Below are 20558 nucleotides of genomic sequence, written 5' to 3'. Positions count from 1 at the left end.
TCCAGATACTTCGAAATTAGTTTTTAAGTACAGTATGAAAGCTTAGGCAAATATATCCATAAATGCATTTCTTCCTGGTAAAGTTATAAAAAAACTGTAAAACTCTCATGTCACTCCACTGTTCCCGAGACATTGTGATTTTAAGAATCCAACTTGGAAATAGAAATGACATGCAGCCTATCTTGGGTTTCGAAATAAGAACCAAAATAGCATTGGAGACAATGTGTGGTCACAGTATCCATACTGGCCACAATGCCCTTTGATGTTTGGTTGAAATGCTGCCAAGTAACAGAGTTGTACAAAGATTCCCTGAGAATTCTAAGTTTTCCAGAAGAATTTACCTTTACTGAGTGTAATAATAATAATAATAATAATAATAATAATAATAATAATAATAATATTTTGCAAATGTATTAAGGAGAATAATGTAGCGGAACAAATTATTGCACGAGGCAAAAGCCTAAGAAAAACTTGTGTGTGCGACTGTGTGAAAATGTGAACTACATAAACTAGATATATTTACAAACTTACTCAAATATCAGACTCATAAGCAGGAAAATCAATATAGATGCAAAGTAATATAGTATATAATTTATTACATCACAGTCTTGTACACATATACTAATAACATCAACAATAATGACACTGATATCTCACTTCTCTGAATGAATTTACAAAGTTGTAGACCTATAGGAACATATGAAAATAAATTCCATGCTTATGTACATATAGATACATCAGTTTTTGTAGTTCCATCTTTCTTCATTTACATCGGAACTTTCAGTGCAATCTTTAAAAAAGCTGTTAGCATTTAACGCAATGGTATTCCTCTACAGGACTAAAAAATGTCTTTCCTCACACTGACATAAAACACAAGTAAATTTTTAATAAGAAAGAAAGAAAATACCAATAAAAAGACCATCATCTTATTTCTAAGCATGCACTTTTTTATAGTTCTTCCATGTTAACTGAAGTGTGTGAAACAATGATGCCTCAAATGGTAAATTTTCCTTGATTTCTGTGTGCAAAAGCTGTCAGCAATTACACATTCAGGGGTGAAGCAGGGTCATTGTTTGTATTTCTTCCATCATTTCCATTCGTATCTCTGGCATGTCGCTCTGGGAGAACTCCAGCTTAGCATCACGTGTAATGCATTCAGCATACTTGCACATGAAGACACCACAGTCACTGTTGTTGCTTTGTTTCGGGATATCCTAAACATACAGGGAAAAAATTGTTACCAAGTTTTTAATATATGTGCAATCCAAGCATGAACCACAATTTTAGATCACAATCTGTACAGCACTGAATTTCAGAAACCACAAAAAGGTCAAAAATTGTGCAGCCAACACTGTCTTCAGATACTTATGGCTTCTCTGTAAACACTTATTTCTCATGCTGGACATGCTTCAGACAAAAGTCTATTTTCAACAGGTGTTCTCTCAAAGAGAAATGAAAACACAATATCACAATAAACATAATAAAAGCATTTATGTAGGTACAAATGTTTGCACTATATCCAAATACTTTTATTGTATTTACTAAAATATTGTGATTTCGTTTCTCCTCAGTAGGACAAGTACTGAAGATGAAAATGAACTATGGTCCAAAACAAGCTCAGTATGAAAAATAGAAGTTTCTACAACAATCGGTGCCACATGATACAGACAAGTTACGGGGAATCTAATATGCAAAGTAAAGAGTATATACCAAAGATGACAGTTTATGATACAGGAGGGCAGGCCAAAAGCTGAATACATGAAATTGACAAGCCACTGTAACTAGTTGACTCATTTACTTATTTACCAAGCTAGATCACTAAAGATAGAAGACACAAAGTAGTAATAAGAAGCAGAATTGTTCAAGCAAAAAGTGCCTTTGATAAAAAGAAGATAATATCTTAAAATGTAATCATGCATGAATCAGACATAGGTACTAAAAGCATACATTTGGAATGAAGCAGTGTACAGCTGTGAGACTTTGACTTCTGGTACTGAGGAAAGGAAAATCAATAAATTCTTTAGACATGTAATGTTCCAGGTGCATCCTGAATATCAAACAGACTGATAATTTAGTAACACTGCTCGATATGGACATATCAACATGTGTAACGCAACCTACATCTGGCGAGAGCAGTTGTGGTGAGAACAGTGCCAATATTGCCAGATACTCGCGTGAAGCTCTGTATTGGGCAAATACACTGCCCGATAGCAGTTTTCTTTCTAAGCTGTCACGATCTGGCTCACCTGTATCTGCAAACTCTTGACAGCTGTACTGTTTACTGTGTGTACAGTGCTACAAATTACAGATGTGTGGTTTCATCCTCTGTTAATGGGACTTCAATTACTAAATGTGAGCTTATTGCCTAATTAGTGTCTGGACTGTCTGCCCCCGGTAGCTGAACAATTAGCATGACGAATTGTCAATCCTCTGGACCTGGGTTCGATTCTCGGCTGGGTTGGGGAATTTTCTCCGCCCAGGGACTGGGTGTTGTGCTATCCTCATCCTCATGTCACCAAAGTGGCGTCAAATTGAAAGACCGGCACCCAGCGAAAGGTCTGCCTGATGGGGGGCCCTAGCCATACGATTAAATAAAATAGATTTATTCAACTCAATCAGGAACCATTACTGTTTGGTTTGTGAATTAAAAGGCAATTTCAGTTTGGTGTTACACACATTAATTATGTTCAATAAACATCGCTGGTTCTAAGTGAGCATTACAACAGAGAAGTTCACAACTGGGAGTAGTTCAGAATTCCGTGTACTGTTGACGCATGAGGGGGCTGCTAAAAACAAAAACAGAGGGTTATGTCAGTGGAACAAGAACTAGACGAACACAAGTGAAGCCTATAGATAAAATTATAAAATAGATCGGCTTTAAGTCCTCCAAAGAAATGGAGGCAAGTGGATATAAAGGCTAGAGATCCTGCCAACCAATTTTCAGAAGTGTGGAGAGCTGCCTCAAGTGTCTGAAGATGGTAGCCTTTAATACACCCAAGTTGGATTCTTGCTTTGTTTTGCATTGAAGCAACTGTCTTAAGCAAAAACTACAACAGCAGCCAGTATTACAACCAAAGACAACCATTAAAAAAAAGGTTTGAGGACTAATCTCTGACAATCAAGGACATTAGCGATACAGGGTGTTTCATTTATCTTGAGCACCTCAAAAAACTTCTTTTTTTCTTTTCTTGTTTTGGATTTGGCTGTTAGTTTCTAGATGTCCATATTATTGTAAAATATTGGTGAGAACCACAGGCCACAGGGATACTTAATTTGGACTGCATGCAGCCTGCGGGTCTCCATTCAACAACTGCCTTAGACAATTTGTCAAGCAGACCTGCCATTCTTACATGTGTGATAGCACAGCATTGCTTGCCTTCCATTTAACATTCATCAAGCAGAATTGCTGGTTTAAACCAGTACAATGCAATTCTTAAAACAAGTTGCTAAAGTTACCTCTGAAGATTAAAAGATTTCCAAGCACTGTTACATATGAAACATTAATAGTGTAGTGATTCGAGAATTTCTGTGTAAATTCTAGAACCATTCAGCGTTCTACTGTCTCAAACACATGATATTCTAGATACAAGTGAGGGATGGTAAAATCCTACCTACTGCACGTCACGTTTGCGTGTGCAGGTTTAAAATCAGTTGCGGGAAGGAGGTAGACACGACAGTTGAACGGCACTGACAAGTACCTGTCGGGCAATCCAATGATGTGTTAGTGAGTGTGTATGGAAGATCCGTGGAATCTATATGCAGCTTTGTGCTTATTGTGTCACTGATTATTGTTATGTGATACAGGAACAGTTGAAAAAGTACTATTGTGACTCTTGACTCAGCCTTGGTAGAGACAAGACGTATTTTCTGATTCATTTTAAGAAAGTCATGGTAGTCAAGCCAACTTTCTTTTAACTGTAACTCATTTTGTTTCTAATGTTCGACAGTACAAGGAGTTACATATGTATGTTCAAAGTGTGAATTATATTGTGGATGGGAGTGAAATACATTGTTAACTGGCAAAAAGGAAAGTTTGTATGTCTACTAATTTTATAAGTAGAAAGATGCTTAAAAGTTCCTGTACCTAGCGCTATTCGACGGAGAAGAAGTCAAGAGATTTTCCAGCAGCCGACTTTCCTGTAAAGAATAGGGGCTGCAAAATTCCATGTAAGTCACCTTGTAAAGAAGTGGAATGTGGTTTGGGGAAATCAGTATAACCCAGACCCACACACACACTCTTATAAGTCGTCAGAACGTTAGAGTAATTCATTAATGAAGTGGTCAATAGCTCAGCATGTAATGTGTTTTGACAATAACATTACCTTATTTTGTATTTTATATTTATTAACAGATGAAAATGTTAATTAACAAATGTGTTATCATATTTATTAATAAATAAAGTATAATTTTATTTTCAATTACTGGTGATATGAAATAAATTAAAATCAAACCTTATAAGTACAGACCCGAAAATGTAACATGAATTGTTTGGAAAATTTGCATTTTTTTTAATGATTAGACAAATTTAAAAGTTGGTTTGCTTTTGCAAAAACTTCAACACAGTTATTCTGAAGTGGCCTTCGCTTGTTTTGTTCTTTGGGTTCTATTTTAGCTTCCAATGAATGATTGCTTCTGTATTGAAAATTAGCACCATTTTCACTTCTGATTTAAGGTCCCATCCTCTTCAATATGAGAAAATATGCAGAATATTAATTTTGACCTTTCATACACATTTGCAGTTGTAGCATTGAATAGTGTGGGCTACACTGGTAGAACTGACAAGCCCCCTGTGGCGGTATTTTTGAAACCATTTACACGATGATGAAGATTAAGGTCAAGGTATTGCATACTGCAGGGCATTCACCCAAGTGGGCCCTTGTTTGCAAGTAATGAATGGAAAAAATGTCCGAAATTTCGCAAGATGCTCTACAGCATTAAAAATAGGAACTGTAAATAGACTGTTACCATAGCATAACAGTTACTGTGCAGTACTCACAGGCAAAAGACTGTGAAATCAATCTTGTCAGGTGCTTTGAAGTTTCTTTATTTTTAAATCTTTATCAAAATTACTTTGATTGTTATTTTTATCCAATTAACTGGTATAAGTGTCTTTGGAAAGAATGTACACCAAGTTTCAGCCATATTGGTCTATATGTTTGTGTTTGGCATTTGTGTGAATCAAGGAAGTCGAGTGATTGTCAAAAAATGGAGGAAAAAGAATTTCGGATGGTGATTAAACATTGCTTTATGAAAGGCAAAACGCCTCAGGAGACTAAAGAGAAGCTTGATAAACATTACAGTGACTCTGCACCTTCTATTAGTACAGTTTATACGTGGTTTCAAAATTTTCAGAGTGGCCATATGGGCACAAGTGATGCTGAGGTTACGACTCCAGAAATCATTGAAAAAAATCCATGATATGGTGATGGATGACAGAAAAGTTAAGGTGCGTAAGATTGCTATTGCTGTGGGCATCTCGAATGAATGGGTACATAATATTTTGCATAAACATTTGGATACGAGATAGCTATCTGCAAGATGGGTTCTGCGATTGCTCGTGCTTGACCAACAACGGAAGTGTTTCAAGGATGGTTTGCAGCTGTTCAGGAAGAATCCGCAGGACTTTAAGCATCTTTTTCTAACTGTTGATGAAACATGGATACATTACTATACACCTGAGACCAAAGAACAACCTAAAAAATGGGTTGCCAAGGGAGAATCTGCACCAAAAAAGACGAAGTACATTCCTTCGGCTGGAAAGGTTATGGTGACTGTCTTTTGGGATTCGCAAGGGATAATCCTCATTGACTATCTGGAAAAACGTAAAACTATTACAGGTGCATATTATTCATCGCTATTGGGCCATTTGAAAACTGAGCTGCAAGAAAAATGCCGGCAATTGGACCGCAAAAAAGTCCTTTTCCATCACGACAATTCACCAGCACACACCTTAGCAGTTGTGGTCACAAAATTAATGGAAATAGGATTCCAACTTTTTTCACATTATCCCTATTCTCCAGACTTGGCTCCTTCGGTCAACTATTTGTTCCCAAATTTGAAGAAATGGCTGGTGGGACAAAGATTTTATTCAAACGAGGTGGTGATTGCAGCAACTAATAGCTACTTTACACACTTGGGCAATTCCAATTATTCGGAAGAGATCAAGAAATTAGAATAGCGTTGGATGAAGTGCACAAGTCTAAAAGGAGCCTATGTCGAAAAATAAAAAAGGTTTACCCCAAACACATAAGTAGTTTTTATTTTTGCACGGACATTTCAAATGCACCTCCTTTGTTATCATTTTCATAATGAATGATAGATTGCTACTCACCCTACAGTGGAGATGTTGAGTAGCATATAGGCAAAACAAAAGGACTGTCAAACAAGTTAGCTTTCTCTCACTCACCTACACACACACACACACACACACACACACACACACACACACACACAGATCACTGACTCTGCTTGTCGATGGAATCGGCAGGGAGACACTGTGTGTGGTTTTTTTTTTGTGAGGGGGGGTGGGGGGGGGGGGGGGGAGTGTTAAGGGTGCTCAACTACTGAGGTCATTAGTGCCCAGTCACAATTGTAAGAGCACATAGAATGTAGTAAAACTCAGAGTTAGATGTCTTTGGACAAGACAGTCAAAGTAATAAAATGAAGAATACTAGCAGCTGCTCGAGCTAAAATATCCTGTAAAGTAGATGGCAGAGACAGGACAACACTAGATTGACTAAAACGGGGACACGACAATCAAACATGGTGCACTGTCAATGCATGACCACAAGGGCACTGCAGGGCTGGGTCACCGGAGAGCAGGTAGCAGTGGCTAAACCGGCAATGCCCAATCTGCAACCTGGTCAGAAGGACCTCTTCTTGCCTAGATGGCCGGGAGGAGGTTGTCCAAGCAGTTGGGAACGGTTTTACAGCCCGTAGCTTGTTTCCTTGAAGTGATGACCAAGTATCTCACCACAATGACATAAGCCTCTTACAAACTACCCCACTAATGTCAGATGACGGGCCACAATGGGAGGCTGACCGAGGCAGGAGGACTGCAGCCTTGGCTGCAGCATCAGCAGCCTCATTCCCAGGCACTCCTACATGGCCGGGAACCCACAGAAAGCTGACAGGAGAGCCATCATCAGCAAAAGAATGGAGGGACTGCTGGATCCGTTGCACCAAGGGATGGACTGGATATGGAGCTCCAAGGCTCGGAAGAGCACTGAGTAAATCAGAGCAGAGTACATACGACGAATGGCAGTGGCAGCGGGCGTACTGAACGGCCTGATGGAGAGCAAAATCTCGGCCGTAAAGTTGGAACACTGGTCGAGGAGCTGGTACTTAAAGGTGACGGCCCCGATGTGTGTGTGTGTGTGTGTGTGTGTGTGTGTGTGTGTGTGTGTGTGTGTCAGAGATGGTTGAAATTCATGCTGTATGAGAGCTGAGAGCGTTGTGTGTGCAGCATATATGCACTGACACAGTACAGATATAGAAAAAGACTCAATTTGGAATGAGACTTGATTGTGGCCAGAAAGGATGCAAAATAACAAAAGCTAAAAACAAACACAAATACAACAGGAGAACTCTCAACATAAACATACCTTCGCACACCGGATTTGCCATATTTCTTCACTTAGTGGCTCAACTGATCTTTGTGCACATTCTTCATTCAAGTAATTCCATATGGTCTGCAACAAAATTTAAAAATTACTACATGAATGTACTTATTTAGAATTATTTTCCTGGCATTACTGAAATTTTATCTGTTCATTTTCTGCATTAGCATAAGGCCATGTAAGCCTCAGCCAAACACCACACAAAATACAACTACTATGAGTGGCAAATTTTGAACATATAGTAAAGCTGTAAAGGAGAAAATTGTGTTGGTAAAACATGTGTCTAGATTTTTTTCCAATGCAAAAACACAAATTATATTTCCAGTAAGACACAATCCCATCATCACCAGAAGTGATGGGAGCAAATTTCATATAATAACCACCCTTCTGTAATGAGCTCATTCAGCTGGAAACCTGAGAACACTCCAATTCATCAAGAAAGTAAGTACGATTACACACAATTATCTTTCAGATACATTCGAATCTCGTCTTTCCTCATAAGTTTCACTCTTTACAGCTTCCTTCCTGATCTCTTCAAATTTTTCTTTTCATCCTGTTCCTTCTTCTAATCAATGTTTTCACAGATTCCTTTCTCCATCGATTCCACAAAGAACTTCCTCATTTTTTACCATGTCAGTCCACTTAATTTCAGAATCCTGCAGCAAGACCAAATCTCTCACACAATGGGAATCATCGTACACTATGATTCTCTCCTTTGCCAGTTTCCCCACAGTTTATGATACATTTCCATACAATCTGTGTTTGAGATGTGCATTCTCAGTAATTCCTTTCTCAAGTTTATATGCATGTTTGATACCAGCAGTGTTCTTTTCGAAAGGAATGCTGTCTTTGCCTGTGCTAGTTTGGTTCTTATGTCCTCTCTGCCTCATCTAACATTCATTATTTTGCTATCTTCCCCCAATTCTGATGTTAAGTTTATCATTAATCTCATTTCTGTTAATCCATTCGACAGCACCTGTAATTCTCCATCTCTTTCAGTAAGTATCCTTTTCCTCGAATTTTAATTCTACTTACAAACCTTTCTCTTAGTTCCTTCACACTACTTCGATACACGGTTTGAATATAACAGGATAAGGAGTACATCCCTCCCTTATGCCTAAAACTTCTCATGCCTAAAACTTCTCTCTTAGTCTCTCATTCTTGTTGTTCCTTCTCAGCCCTGGTGCATACTGTATAATATCTGTCTTTCTCCATACTGTATACCTATTTTTCTGAGGATATCAAACATCTTGCGTCATTTCACATTGCCCAGCAATACAACTAGGTCAAACGATCCTATGAAGCTGTCTTGATTTTTTTTAATCCTATGAATACAACCAAAAGTATTTAACACGTGGGAGTTTGGATAACATCTGCTGAGATTCATTATGGAAGCCAACAAAATCATCAGTATACAATAAAGTGAAGAAAGTATCGTCAGACTGAGTCTCACATTCGCTATTGATTGCAATGTCAGAAGTGTCCATCCAATGCCTTCACCTTTATGTTGATTTATGTAACAAAAATGACTCCACTGAGAAACCAATTGTTATGGAACCCAGACTGACGTCCATGACATGACAATTGTTCACTGTCCAATACAGTAGAAATAACTTTCTGCACAGTTCTGGAAGAGCAGCAAAATATCCATCTAAGTGTTCCATAATCTCCTCAATCGACTCAAAATGTTTTCCACATATAAAGGGTGCCAAATCTGATCAGTATATTGAATTTTACAAGAATACATACTCATGACTCTTCATTTCTTCCAACGTGGAAACACTTTTGTAGGCAGTATTGTCTTGATGATTTTTATTTTTGTCTTTTGCACTCCTGGGCATTTTTTTTTTTTTTCACCTACATGTTTAGGAGGGATACAACACTGGCCGCCATGACATTTGCACAAAACAAAGCAAAGCAAGACATTACAGGCTTCACATGGTTCATTTCTGTTCCACAGTCACAAGGCCAAAACAATAATGTATGCACTATTTAAATCGGACAATACTCATGATGACTATATGAAAAATCTCAACACCAAGACTGTAACACAAGGAAATTAGCTTGTGTATGGACCCTGGACACTCAAATAAAAGACAGAGTGTTATAATACTAAGATAAAGTTTGGGAGATTCAGTCTGAATTTTTTTTTATCTGTGTGTAAAGTGGGGCTATCAGAAAAGCTATTTTGGGCCATATTGTTTTGTTGCCTGGCAGATGTCACATATGAAGTAGAGAATTATGAGTCCTCATAAAGAAGACAAACACAGAGACATCATCCATGTCCTCCGTATGAAGCCCCACTACAGTCCTGAGGTGCTGACGGGGGCTTCTTGTTCTTTAAGACCACAGACATACTTGACAACTGTGATATTTTGACAGGATGGCCCGCCTCCAATGTTCACTGTACTGAAGAGGATGTGATAACAGGACCAGAATGTGAGGAACTGCCAGTGCTGCCATAGCAAGGACCACTGACAAAATCTCGATCCATGGTGCTGTATGTGGCTCCAATGAGAAATTCTGGAACAAAGAGTCACTGTTTTTCCAGGACAGTAGGAGAGGAAACAATGCTGCAAGCTGCACTGCACAGCTTTTGCAGTAACTGTTAGCACTGTTGGTTGGTGTGCTGCAGGTCACCAGTGCAAATCTGATCGCTGACAATTATTTGTTATTTAGTATGTAACGTTTCTGTAAGGTACTCAAAAGTTGATATGTTTGTAATATTTCTATATTCTTGAATATTCAACATATAAATAAATAGTAGCACTCCAAACAGAAGAGTTCACAATAAAAGTGCTTTCAGTGCCAAGTGCTGTTCTTCACGGATGACCCTGCTTTCGGATTTGGACTAGAGAGTGGTTACAACACAAAAATATTTTCTCTTACCTTCAGACATGACTCATTCTCTCCGCCCATACTGTCGTAATACACAAGTGTCTGCTTTCGGAAATCCACAGCTGCCATACACCAGTGCGTTCCCAGGTGAACCGGAATTATCAAAATGTCATGTTTGAATACATCTACCTGTAAGTGGCAAAATAACAAAACTAAACATTTCAGATAACGCAACGGAGGAATTAAATCCCATTACCAAATGATGACATTATGTTGTGAAACAGATTTAAAATACAAACACACACACAAGCACTCCTCCATGATGAAAATAAACCTGTAATAAGAACGCTATAGGTAGACAATACATCTGACCAAGACTGGTCAAGCATTTCCAACTGATTATTTTGCATGTTAAATTCAAACAGTTGTAAAGGATACACACACCTGCAGTGAGAATCATGGAATCTCACCAAAACAAGGATTTTTATCATGGGTTTCATATTTGTGGACCAATCAAATGTGAAAGAAAGGATTAACACCAGAATAAACACACATTCAAGTGTAATTTTCTAATCTCTTTCCTAACCCCGTCCTCTTCCATTTTCAGCTGTTAATGTAGAGTGCTGAAGATGGAGCTTTTACATTTAAATGTGAAAGTTGAATGGCAAAAAAAAAAAGAAGGGAAGGAAGGAAGATTTAGAGTTTAAATATCCCCTTGAGGAAGAAGTCATTACAGGCAAAACGGAAACAGAATTAAAGTCAAATGGCTTGAGAAAGGTGGGTTTTCTATACAGTTCATTTAGATCTACATCTATAACCATACTCTGCAAAACACTACGAAGTGCGTGGCAGAGGGTATGTCCCAATTTAACATTTGTTAGGACTTTTTAGCATTCCATTAACATGTGGTACAAGGGAAGAATGACTGCTTAAATACCTCTTTACATGCTGTAATCAGTCTTTGCCCCTGTGATCTCCATGGGAGTGATACAGACGGGGTTCTAATATATTACTGGATCCACCATGTAAAGATGTTTCTAGACACTTTCCAAGTATGTTTTTGGGAGACAGTTTATGTCTAGTGGCCATTTGTCCTGCCCTTCTCCATAACCATCAAATATCCATGTCTATCCTATTTGATACAGGTCCCAAGACCCTGAGCAACATTCTAAGATGGGTTGCATGAATGTTTTAAATGCAGTCTCCTTTGTAGATTGATTGCACTTCCCTACTATTCTGCCTGTGAATCACAGTCTGTCACCTAATTTATTTGTAACTGTGCCTATATGGTTGTTCCATTTCACATCCCCATAAATTTTTACATTCATCCATTTTTTTGAGTTGGCTGATTCCAACTGTGACTCATTGACATTATGGTCACAGGAAACTTTTTCCCCCCCCAGTCTGTGAAGTGCACAATTTTAATTTTTTACTTGCAATAAACACTACTTCAGGTCACTTTTGGTAAGCTATTTTTGTCCCACTGGGCATTATCAAGCAATTTGGAGGTAAGAACAACAACAAAAGTTGTGGACATTTCAATTAAAATAAGAAGTAATAATAAAACACAGGACAGTGGCCACAAGGAGATGCAAAATTACTGTGACAAAGCAGAAAACTGATGATGAAAATGACTACAACAATATCCAACATTATGTTCAAGAATCATTTAAGCAGTACCTTAGGAAAGACTCAAACAGGAGATCTGGTACTTCCATAGGTTGTCAATACCATATGCAAGCCCGACAAAAATCATAATACGAAAAATATACTATTCTATTCACTCACTTTTTATTAAGATCTCAGGACTAGCAGGCTACATTAAATCTCTCCTCTACAGAGAATGTATGTCTGCCACTGGAGTTAATCAACGAGCCAGAAGGACGTTGGTGAGATACATCAATTTGTGATACTATCACAGTGTGGTGCTAACGGATTATGTCCACAATGGGCAAACTGTCATGGGAGCACACTACAGAAATCTCCTAATGCATTTACAGGAGCCTGTTAAGACAAAGGCAACTAAAGCTGTCCAAAGGAGTGGTTTTGCTTCATCACAATGTCCCAGCTCATTCTGCACAAGGCACAGCCCCCTATGCTGCTTCTTTGGGCTGTCAAATGTGAACTCCCCCTCCACCTATTCTCCTGACATGGCACCCACTAACTAGTGACTTCGTCCTCTAGGATAAAGAAATTATTATGTGGTGGCAGTCATTCCAGACTGATAATGAGGAGAAAATGAAGTCACTAGGTACTGGGTGCTGTGTCAGGAAAATATGCGGAGGGGAAGTCCACATTTGACAGCCCAAAGAGGCAGCACAAGTCGTCGTGTTTTGGGCAGAATGAGTTAGGAGAAAACCAAGTCCCAAAAAAACTTTGGAAAAATGTCAACAAAAATATCAGAGAGTCTCTACAAAACATTCCTGAAAACATATGGATAAATGAAATAATCTCACAATAATGGAAGAGGGCCATCAACCACCCACTCCATAAGAAAGGGTCCAAAACACACCACAACAGCTACAGAGAGATCTCACTCACTTACTAAAATATGAACAAGATATTCTTTAAAATCCTACTAAACACAGCAGAACCCAACTATACTAGCAACTTGGAGATTACCAGGAAGTTTAAGGAAAGGAATATCCAGTCCAGAAAAGAACCTAACCCTAAAAAACATAATGGCCCACCAAAAAATCAAGTGGAAGACAATATGTATTCATTTTCGTGGACTTGATAGACCAGAGACAAGAAATCCCTCATTCCTGTACTAAAAGAACTAAATGTAGACAATAAAGCCACACCCCCAGCCACAGAAACCCTTACCAACGTATACTCGAGAGCTATCTTAGTGGATGAACTCTTTGGCTCTTTTGAGATAAAAAACTGGTGTACAGCAAGGAGACAGACTCTCCGCACAGGTATTTAACTGCATTCCAGGAAAAGTGACAGTGGAACACAAAGTCCTGTAGTTGAATTCTTCTAGGAACAAAACACAAAAGCATCAAAGTCAAATGCCTAATTTTTTCAGATGATGCGGGTCAATGGGCCGAAACCTGGAAAGATGCCAAAAAACAGACCTTCAAACTACAAAAATGGGCAAAAAGAATAGATCTCAATAGCTTGTTCAAAAAGACCAAGATAAATGAAAAAATCAAAACATTTTAAAGTGATAGAACTGATCAACTGTACTGGTCTCGAGACAACAATGGAATCTACAAGAAATAAAGCTTAACTAGCCTTCCAACTCACCAGAAACACGCTCTCTTACGGAATGCAACAATAAGACGTTATATAACGGTAATCAAAGTGGAATGCCTTACAGAGAGTCAAAACATTGTCCATACCACTTGTGGCCAAAAGGCTGGAGATCAAAGAAGAGAAAATAGTAAGAAAAATCCTAGCCGCTCAAGTTCCATAACAACAACCTAATCCATATTCAAAATGAAGCCTTTTACCAAATAACCCAAAATCCCTCAAACACAATGAGGAAAAGAAAAAGAAGATGGATTTTATGGACATGTCCTAAGAATAAATCCCAAAGACCAAACCCTGCCCCTCCCCTTGGCTAAAAGAAAAGCAATAAATATTAAAAACTTACAAAGTGGTTGATCTAATGTACTCCAAAGTCAGGTGAAATGAAAAAGGAAGAAAGTAGTGAATAATAAAACATCTCACAATTGCAAAATGCTGTTGTAATCAGTGTCTTCCCAACGTGTGGTCCGTGGACCTCGTAGGGGTCCGCCGGCTCTTTCTAGGGGGTCCGCGGTCAGCAGCCTTTGCAGTTCCTAAGTGAGAACGCTTACTCGTTTAGTGCCTGAGAATGTGGCTTCTCTGATCAAGTGTTTTGCAACAATACAGGGGTCGTTTGTGCACCGGATCACGGCACTAGATGTGCGGAGCGAGCTTTGTCGACCAATCACAGCACTTGCTGACACGTATGCGGCCTCGGGCATCATTAAATGTTAAACTTGCTTTGTCAGTGCACTACCTATTTCACAAGTCGATTTTTGACCAGTTTATTACTTCTAACATAGATCGGTGGCTTAAGTCAGGATCATTGAAGAAGGGTGCAGTTTCTCCATTGCCTTCACAACAAGGGAAGTTTCCAGTTGAAATGAAGGAGGAGGGAGGACAACCAAAGGAAGAACAAGCACAAGAATCTCCACAACTGGATTTATTATGTGAAAACGCTGCAAATACTCCATTGGTTGCTATATCCTGTGGAAGTGGAATAACCAAGAAGCGTAAGTACAACGAAAGCTATTTAGAAATAGGCTTTATGGAGACAAAGGAGGGTAAAGCTCAGTGTGTAATATGTGTGCGAGTCCTTCCGAACAGTTCAATGGTTCAAGTTAAATTGCGCTATCATTTTGAAGATACTTACCCGAATTTCCAGGCTAAAGACATCGATTTCTTCAAAATGAAGAGTCTGAACTAGCTGCTTCTCAGCATTTCATGAAAACTCATGCAAAAACAATTAATGAAAATTCATTAAAAGCTTCTTTCTTGGTTAGTTATTGAGTGGCAAAAACAGGCAAAGCTCATACCATTGCAGAAAATCTAATAAAGCCGTGTGTTAATGATATTGTTTCTTGTATGCTAGACGAAAAAGCAGTAAAGCTTGTATCTTAGGTGCCATCATCAAACAATACTGTCAAGAGACGTATTGTTGACATGTCAAATGATGTGAAAGACACTCTTGTTTCTCGCATTCAACACAATTTATTTTCTCTGCAGATAGATGAATCCACTGATGTTGCAGGATTAGTGATTTTATTGGCTTCTGTCCATTATTAATATTCTGGATGTTTTGAGGAGGACCTCTTATTGTGCAGACCACTACCTGCCAACGCAACAGGTGCTGAAATATTCCGTCTACTGGATGATTTTTTAAGGACTAACAAAGTTTCATGGCCTGATTGCATAGATGTGTGCACAGATGGTGCAAAAGCTATAACGGGTCCTACGGTCGGAGCAATAACAAAAATAAAAGAAACACCAAAGTTGCAGCAGCAGTCATTGTGCTCTCCACAGATATGCTTTAGCTATGAAACAAATGCCTGTTTCATTCAAGAAAGTTTTCGACGAATCTATTCAAATCATTAACTACATAAAATCAAGGTCATTGAAGTCAACACTTTTCGCATTAATGTGCGAAGATATGGGAAGCCTTCATCGTTCCCTACTTCTCCACACAGAAGTGAGGTGGCTCTGACGTGGGAATGCACACTCTCGGTTGTACGAATTAAGATTGGAAGTCTTAGCTTTCCTTTTGGAGCATAACAACAAATTAGCAGACCTTATTAATGATGAAAATTGGCAGTGTATACTTGCCTATTTGTCAGATATTTTCTCCAAAATGAACGAAATGAATATTTCACTCCAAGGGAAAAGTGAAACAAAGGTCACTGCTATCGACAAAGCTCAAGCATTCAAGGGGAAAATCAATTTTTGGGCACAGAGTGCCGAGGAAGGGGAGGTCGAGTGTTTTCCCCTTCTTAAGGAGTTTTTGAAAAACAAAATATTGATGCTTGGGAAGAATTTGTTTCATCAAATCTTGGAACATCTCCGAAGCTTGATGTCACTGTTGGAGCATTATTCCCAACAGCTGAAGATGAGAAGATGCAGAAATATGAATGGGTAGTCAACCCATTTATTGTATCCAAAAGCTGAACATTCTATCATCAAATGAATATGAGTTGTTGATAGAAATTGCCATAGACCTTACCTTGAAATCAAGTTTTGACATTGACGGTTACTCACACTTTTGGATCCGTTTGGATAACAAGAAATACTACCCCCTTGTTGAAGAGGTAAAACGTGTACTACTTCCGTTTGCCACAACGTACATGTGTGAATCTGGATTATCGATCTGTGCCGTAGCTGTCTAGATGCGGAACCAGACATCCATCTCCATTTGTCAAGAATTGAACCCAACTTTTCAAAATTGTGTCAGCAGAAGCACCCTCAACCATCACATTAGGATTCCATTATTATTCCTGCAGAGTCATCTATAGTAAAGAAGAAAGCATTTTTCTTGGTAGATGCTCAGTGAACATACCTGAACTATGACTCTGTAGGAATTTTGTTTCTGTCTTCTATCATTTACAAAATAATTTGTAATTGAATTCTGTTGGCTTTGATATTTTTGTTACGAAAATTAAAATGATCTCTAAAGCTAATTTCTTTTCTTTATAATATATTCCATCCTCTCAGTTACAAATATGGCCTGCCTATACTTAAGTTACAATTACTTGCTATTATTCTGACACTATACTGTGTCAACTGGCTGTGAGTGTAAACAAATGAGGACTTTTCATGTGCCACCTTGTAAAAGGTAAACCTCCTCTGCCAGAATTGTTTCCTTTGAGAAAAAAGTCTTATGTTCTGTGAAATGCTTTGTCTTCTTATATAAAAATAAGAGAGTCTGTTTGTTTGTTTTCCTAATTTGTTTACAGTCGATGCTGACTGCCACGATATAGTGTCCAAGTAGTAGTTGAAGTTGTCAGCTGTGGCTAAAGTGTTGCCACGCCGCCTGACAGTTGCCAGCTACCAACTGACAGTACACTGTTGCAACACCGCCTGCTAGCTGCCGGCTATGGACTGACAGCTGCCGTTCAGTAGATACGCAAAGACGTAAAAATAACTAGACTTTTCGAGCTGTTTACATGGGTAAGACAATCGATTGTGTAACTGGAAAACGGCTTTATAAAAGCAGTTTTCCAGAATCAATTTTGAAGTGTTTACCTGACCAACAAAAAGTGGAACTGGGACATTGGCTTAAGAAATCCGGTTTTGGAAACGCATGTAAACTGGGTGACTGTATTGCCACACATTGTACGACAGATGTCACATTAGTCCTTTAAAGGCAATTCACTGGACTCTTTTCGTTCATGATGTGTTTGTATCCCGAATCATGGGTCTGCTTCTTTTCTACACAGCCATGTGGAATGGCTGCAGAGTCTTAGGCGCCCATGTCATCGTGGATTGCGCGGCCGCTCCCACTGGAGGTTCGAGTCCTCCCTCGTGTGTGTGTGTGTGTGTGTGTGTGTGTGTGTGTGTGTGTGTTGTCTTTAGTGGAAGTTAAACTTATGTTAATAGTGTGTAAGACTAGGGACTGATGGCCTCTGTAGTTAAGTCCCATAGACGTACATTTGAACATTTTCTTCGAATTTCACGAAAAACCACACACACTCACACTTACGATATATGCATCCTCCTTACACAACAGTACTCAAACAGTGGAAGTGAACAGACCACAAGCGGCAGCTTGTCAACAGTGAACAGTTTGGACGTGATGTTGGTTGCTCTTGGAGGAAGGCAGCTCCATCGTATCAGTTACTAAGTAATTTTAATCAGGCTATAGTGTGTTGAACAAAGGTAGTAAATCCACTAGTAAGTGTCTGGATAGAGTGGTAATTCAAATTGGATCGTTAATTTCAAGTTGTTTTGATTCATCTCTAAACCAAAGACTATTGATACTTCAGGGGGGGGAGGTCATTGGGAACATGGCACTTGCATTAAGAAGCTTTCAGTTCCCATGGGTTTCGCTCTGAAATTTGGATTTACTGTGCTCTTGACTGATTAGGTGTCCGCCATGGATTTTCGACTGAAGAAGGGGTCCGCCAACTGAAAAGGCTGGGAAGCCCTGGTCTACACAATTAATACTGAACATTTAATTTATAAAGTTTATGAATCTCAGTGAAAATGAAAGTGAAGCACATGCAATGCATGTTGACTGAAAGTATATTAGAAGGACCAATGAAATTATACATACAGTGCTCATGTTCATTCCCCACAGATCAACTGAGAATTTTATAAAGTCAACATTTCAAGAGCATAATAAATGTTCAAACAAAATCTTACCACTCTAGTCCATTTCTTGACACTTTCATAGCCACATTTAATCAGTTTTGGGAAGAAAAATGTGTCATACGCATACACTTCTGGTTCCCTATTCTGTCTCCCTCTTTCTGTTAAAAGTTTCAAGTAGAAATTCACAATCTGAAAGAGAGGGAATAGCTGTAACAAGTCAGTTAACATACTGATCAAACAATAACATATCTATCTATGTAAGTGGTAATTAGAATTGTCAATACATACAATAGCAACTCTTAATGGCATTGGACGAACCAAAAAGACCAATGGGCACTAACAAGTTTTTAAATTATGAAAATGGCACAAATATTAAATGACAAATGTGATTAAAAATAATACTAACATTGTGATGAACATATATACAAATTTAATTAAAGAACATTACTTTATCATTCAGCCAGTTCGTCCCAGATAAAGTAGCTAAATCACCACGAGTTATTTGCAAGCCAAATCCTTCAGCCACCACCTCTGCATCAGTGTCCCTGCGTTCAGCATCCAAATCATCCTGCAAAGTTAAAATTGCATTACTTATCACAATTCCTTGTTTAAAATAACCCACTTTAGTAGCTGCCGAAAATTTACATCTTAGCAACTCTTTTGAGAAGCAGAAGTTAAAATGACACCAAAGATGATAATTGGTGATATGTTTTCAGAAGTCCAGTACAGTTTTCATTTCATATTTTGGACAGCTGACCTAGCCATAAGCAGTGCTTTTATAAATAAACTGTCTGTCCAAGAACTCCTCTGTGTGACTTTATTCCTGTCATGTAAGGGACATTAGTGCAGTAACTACAGTGGCAGCTTCAACTACTAACTGTAAACAATGGACGTACGAAAATGAGAGTGCGAGGTTTTCCCCACATACTTTGACTCCTGAACAAAAACAACAATGTGCGGACATCTGCTGTTGACTTGACTGAAATATAAAATGCCAACAGTTCTTTTCTGGAGAGGGAGGGTGGATTGAGAGACCACGAATAACGAGATATAGCGTTATCAACAAAAACCAATCACACAACATCCCAAAGGAAGACTTTTCTGACAGTTTCACAGGGTTGCACGAACATTCCGTGCATCATACTGGAGTGGCAGAGACTATGCAGAATATCTGAAGCATTAAAACCATCATAATGTTTCTCTACTTTTATTAATCCAATCTTGAAACACTTTGGGCTGATGGTGTACTTTATGTTTGAAACCCAATCACCCTGCGAGATACTGATAGTGTCATGTTGCTATTTATATTTGGTTTGACTTACTTTGATGCACGTTTGTTTTCCAGCATGAACATACCACAAAACCCCCTGCCCCCAAATACACACACAGTGTTATTTGGCTCTAGCCATTATATACTACCTACATGCCTCTGTACAGGCTCTGATTTCTCATTTACGTAGTACTTACATGAGGTGTACATTGATGGCAATAGGTCTGTTGCCAATGCCAGTTCTCTAAATTCATCCAATAGTATTACACAAAAAGAATATTATCTTCCCTCCAGGGATTCCCAGTCAAGTTCAAGAGGCATTTCCATTGCACTCCCACACTGATCGAACCTACTGGTAACAAATCTAGGAGCCCGTCTGAATCACTTCAATGTCTTCTTTAATCTGATCTAGTGGGAATCACAAACAATTTGGAGCAGTATTCAAGAATGTGTCACATTTTGGATGTAGTCCTCTTTACAGATCAGTTACACTTCCCTATAAATCTCACAATAAATTGAAGTACACCATTCACCTTCCCAACAGCTGACCCAACGTGCTCACTCCGCTTCATGTTGCTCTGATAATTAATCTATGTGACTGTGTCAACCAACATACCACTGTGAAACTTCCAGGCAGATTAAAACTGTGTGCCGGACTGAGACTCGAACTTGGGACCTTCGCCTGTGAACCTTCGCAGAAGAGCTTCTGTGAAGTTTGGAAGTTAGGAGATGAGGTACTGGCAGAATTGAAGCTGTGAGGACAGGTCATGAGCCGTGCTTGGATAGTTCAGATGGTAGAGCACTTTCCCGTGAAAGGCAAAGGTTCTGAGTTCGAGTCTCGGTCCAGCGCACAGTTTTAATCTGACAGGAAGTTTCATATTAGTGCACACTCCGCTGCAGAGTAAAATCTCATTCTGGAAACATACCACTGTGTTTGAACATGACTGGTTTTCCTACTCATCTTCATTAATTTACATTTTCTGCATTTAGAGAAAGTTTCCATTCATCACACT

General features: G+C 38.8%; 1 protein-coding gene across 25 annotated transcripts in view; it reads right to left on the bottom strand.

The window, feature by feature from the left end:
• Positions 1 to 576: 576 nt before the first annotated feature.
• LOC126291683 (uncharacterized) overlaps positions 577 to 20558 on the bottom strand; it is a 348608-nt gene continuing 328626 nt past the window's right edge. For all 25 annotated transcript variants that reach the window (XM_049985282.1, XM_049985285.1, XM_049985288.1 and 22 more), the window contains 5 exons: positions 18724 to 18843; positions 18327 to 18464; positions 10509 to 10646; positions 7605 to 7691; positions 577 to 1214 (listed from right to left, as the gene is read on the bottom strand). In XM_049985282.1, the coding sequence (XP_049841239.1) occupies positions 1050 to 1214; positions 7605 to 7691; positions 10509 to 10646; positions 18327 to 18464; positions 18724 to 18843 (648 nt within the window). In that variant the 3' untranslated portion in view covers positions 577 to 1049. The remainder of the gene's footprint in view (positions 1215 to 7604; positions 7692 to 10508; positions 10647 to 18326; positions 18465 to 18723; positions 18844 to 20558) is intronic.

This window comes from Schistocerca gregaria, chromosome 9 (genome assembly GCF_023897955.1).
Source record: "Schistocerca gregaria isolate iqSchGreg1 chromosome 9, iqSchGreg1.2, whole genome shotgun sequence".
NCBI lineage: Eukaryota > Metazoa > Arthropoda > Insecta > Orthoptera > Acrididae > Schistocerca > Schistocerca gregaria.
The sequence above is the reverse complement of the archived record's forward strand: the minus strand, read 5'-3'. Positions and strand labels throughout refer to the sequence as shown.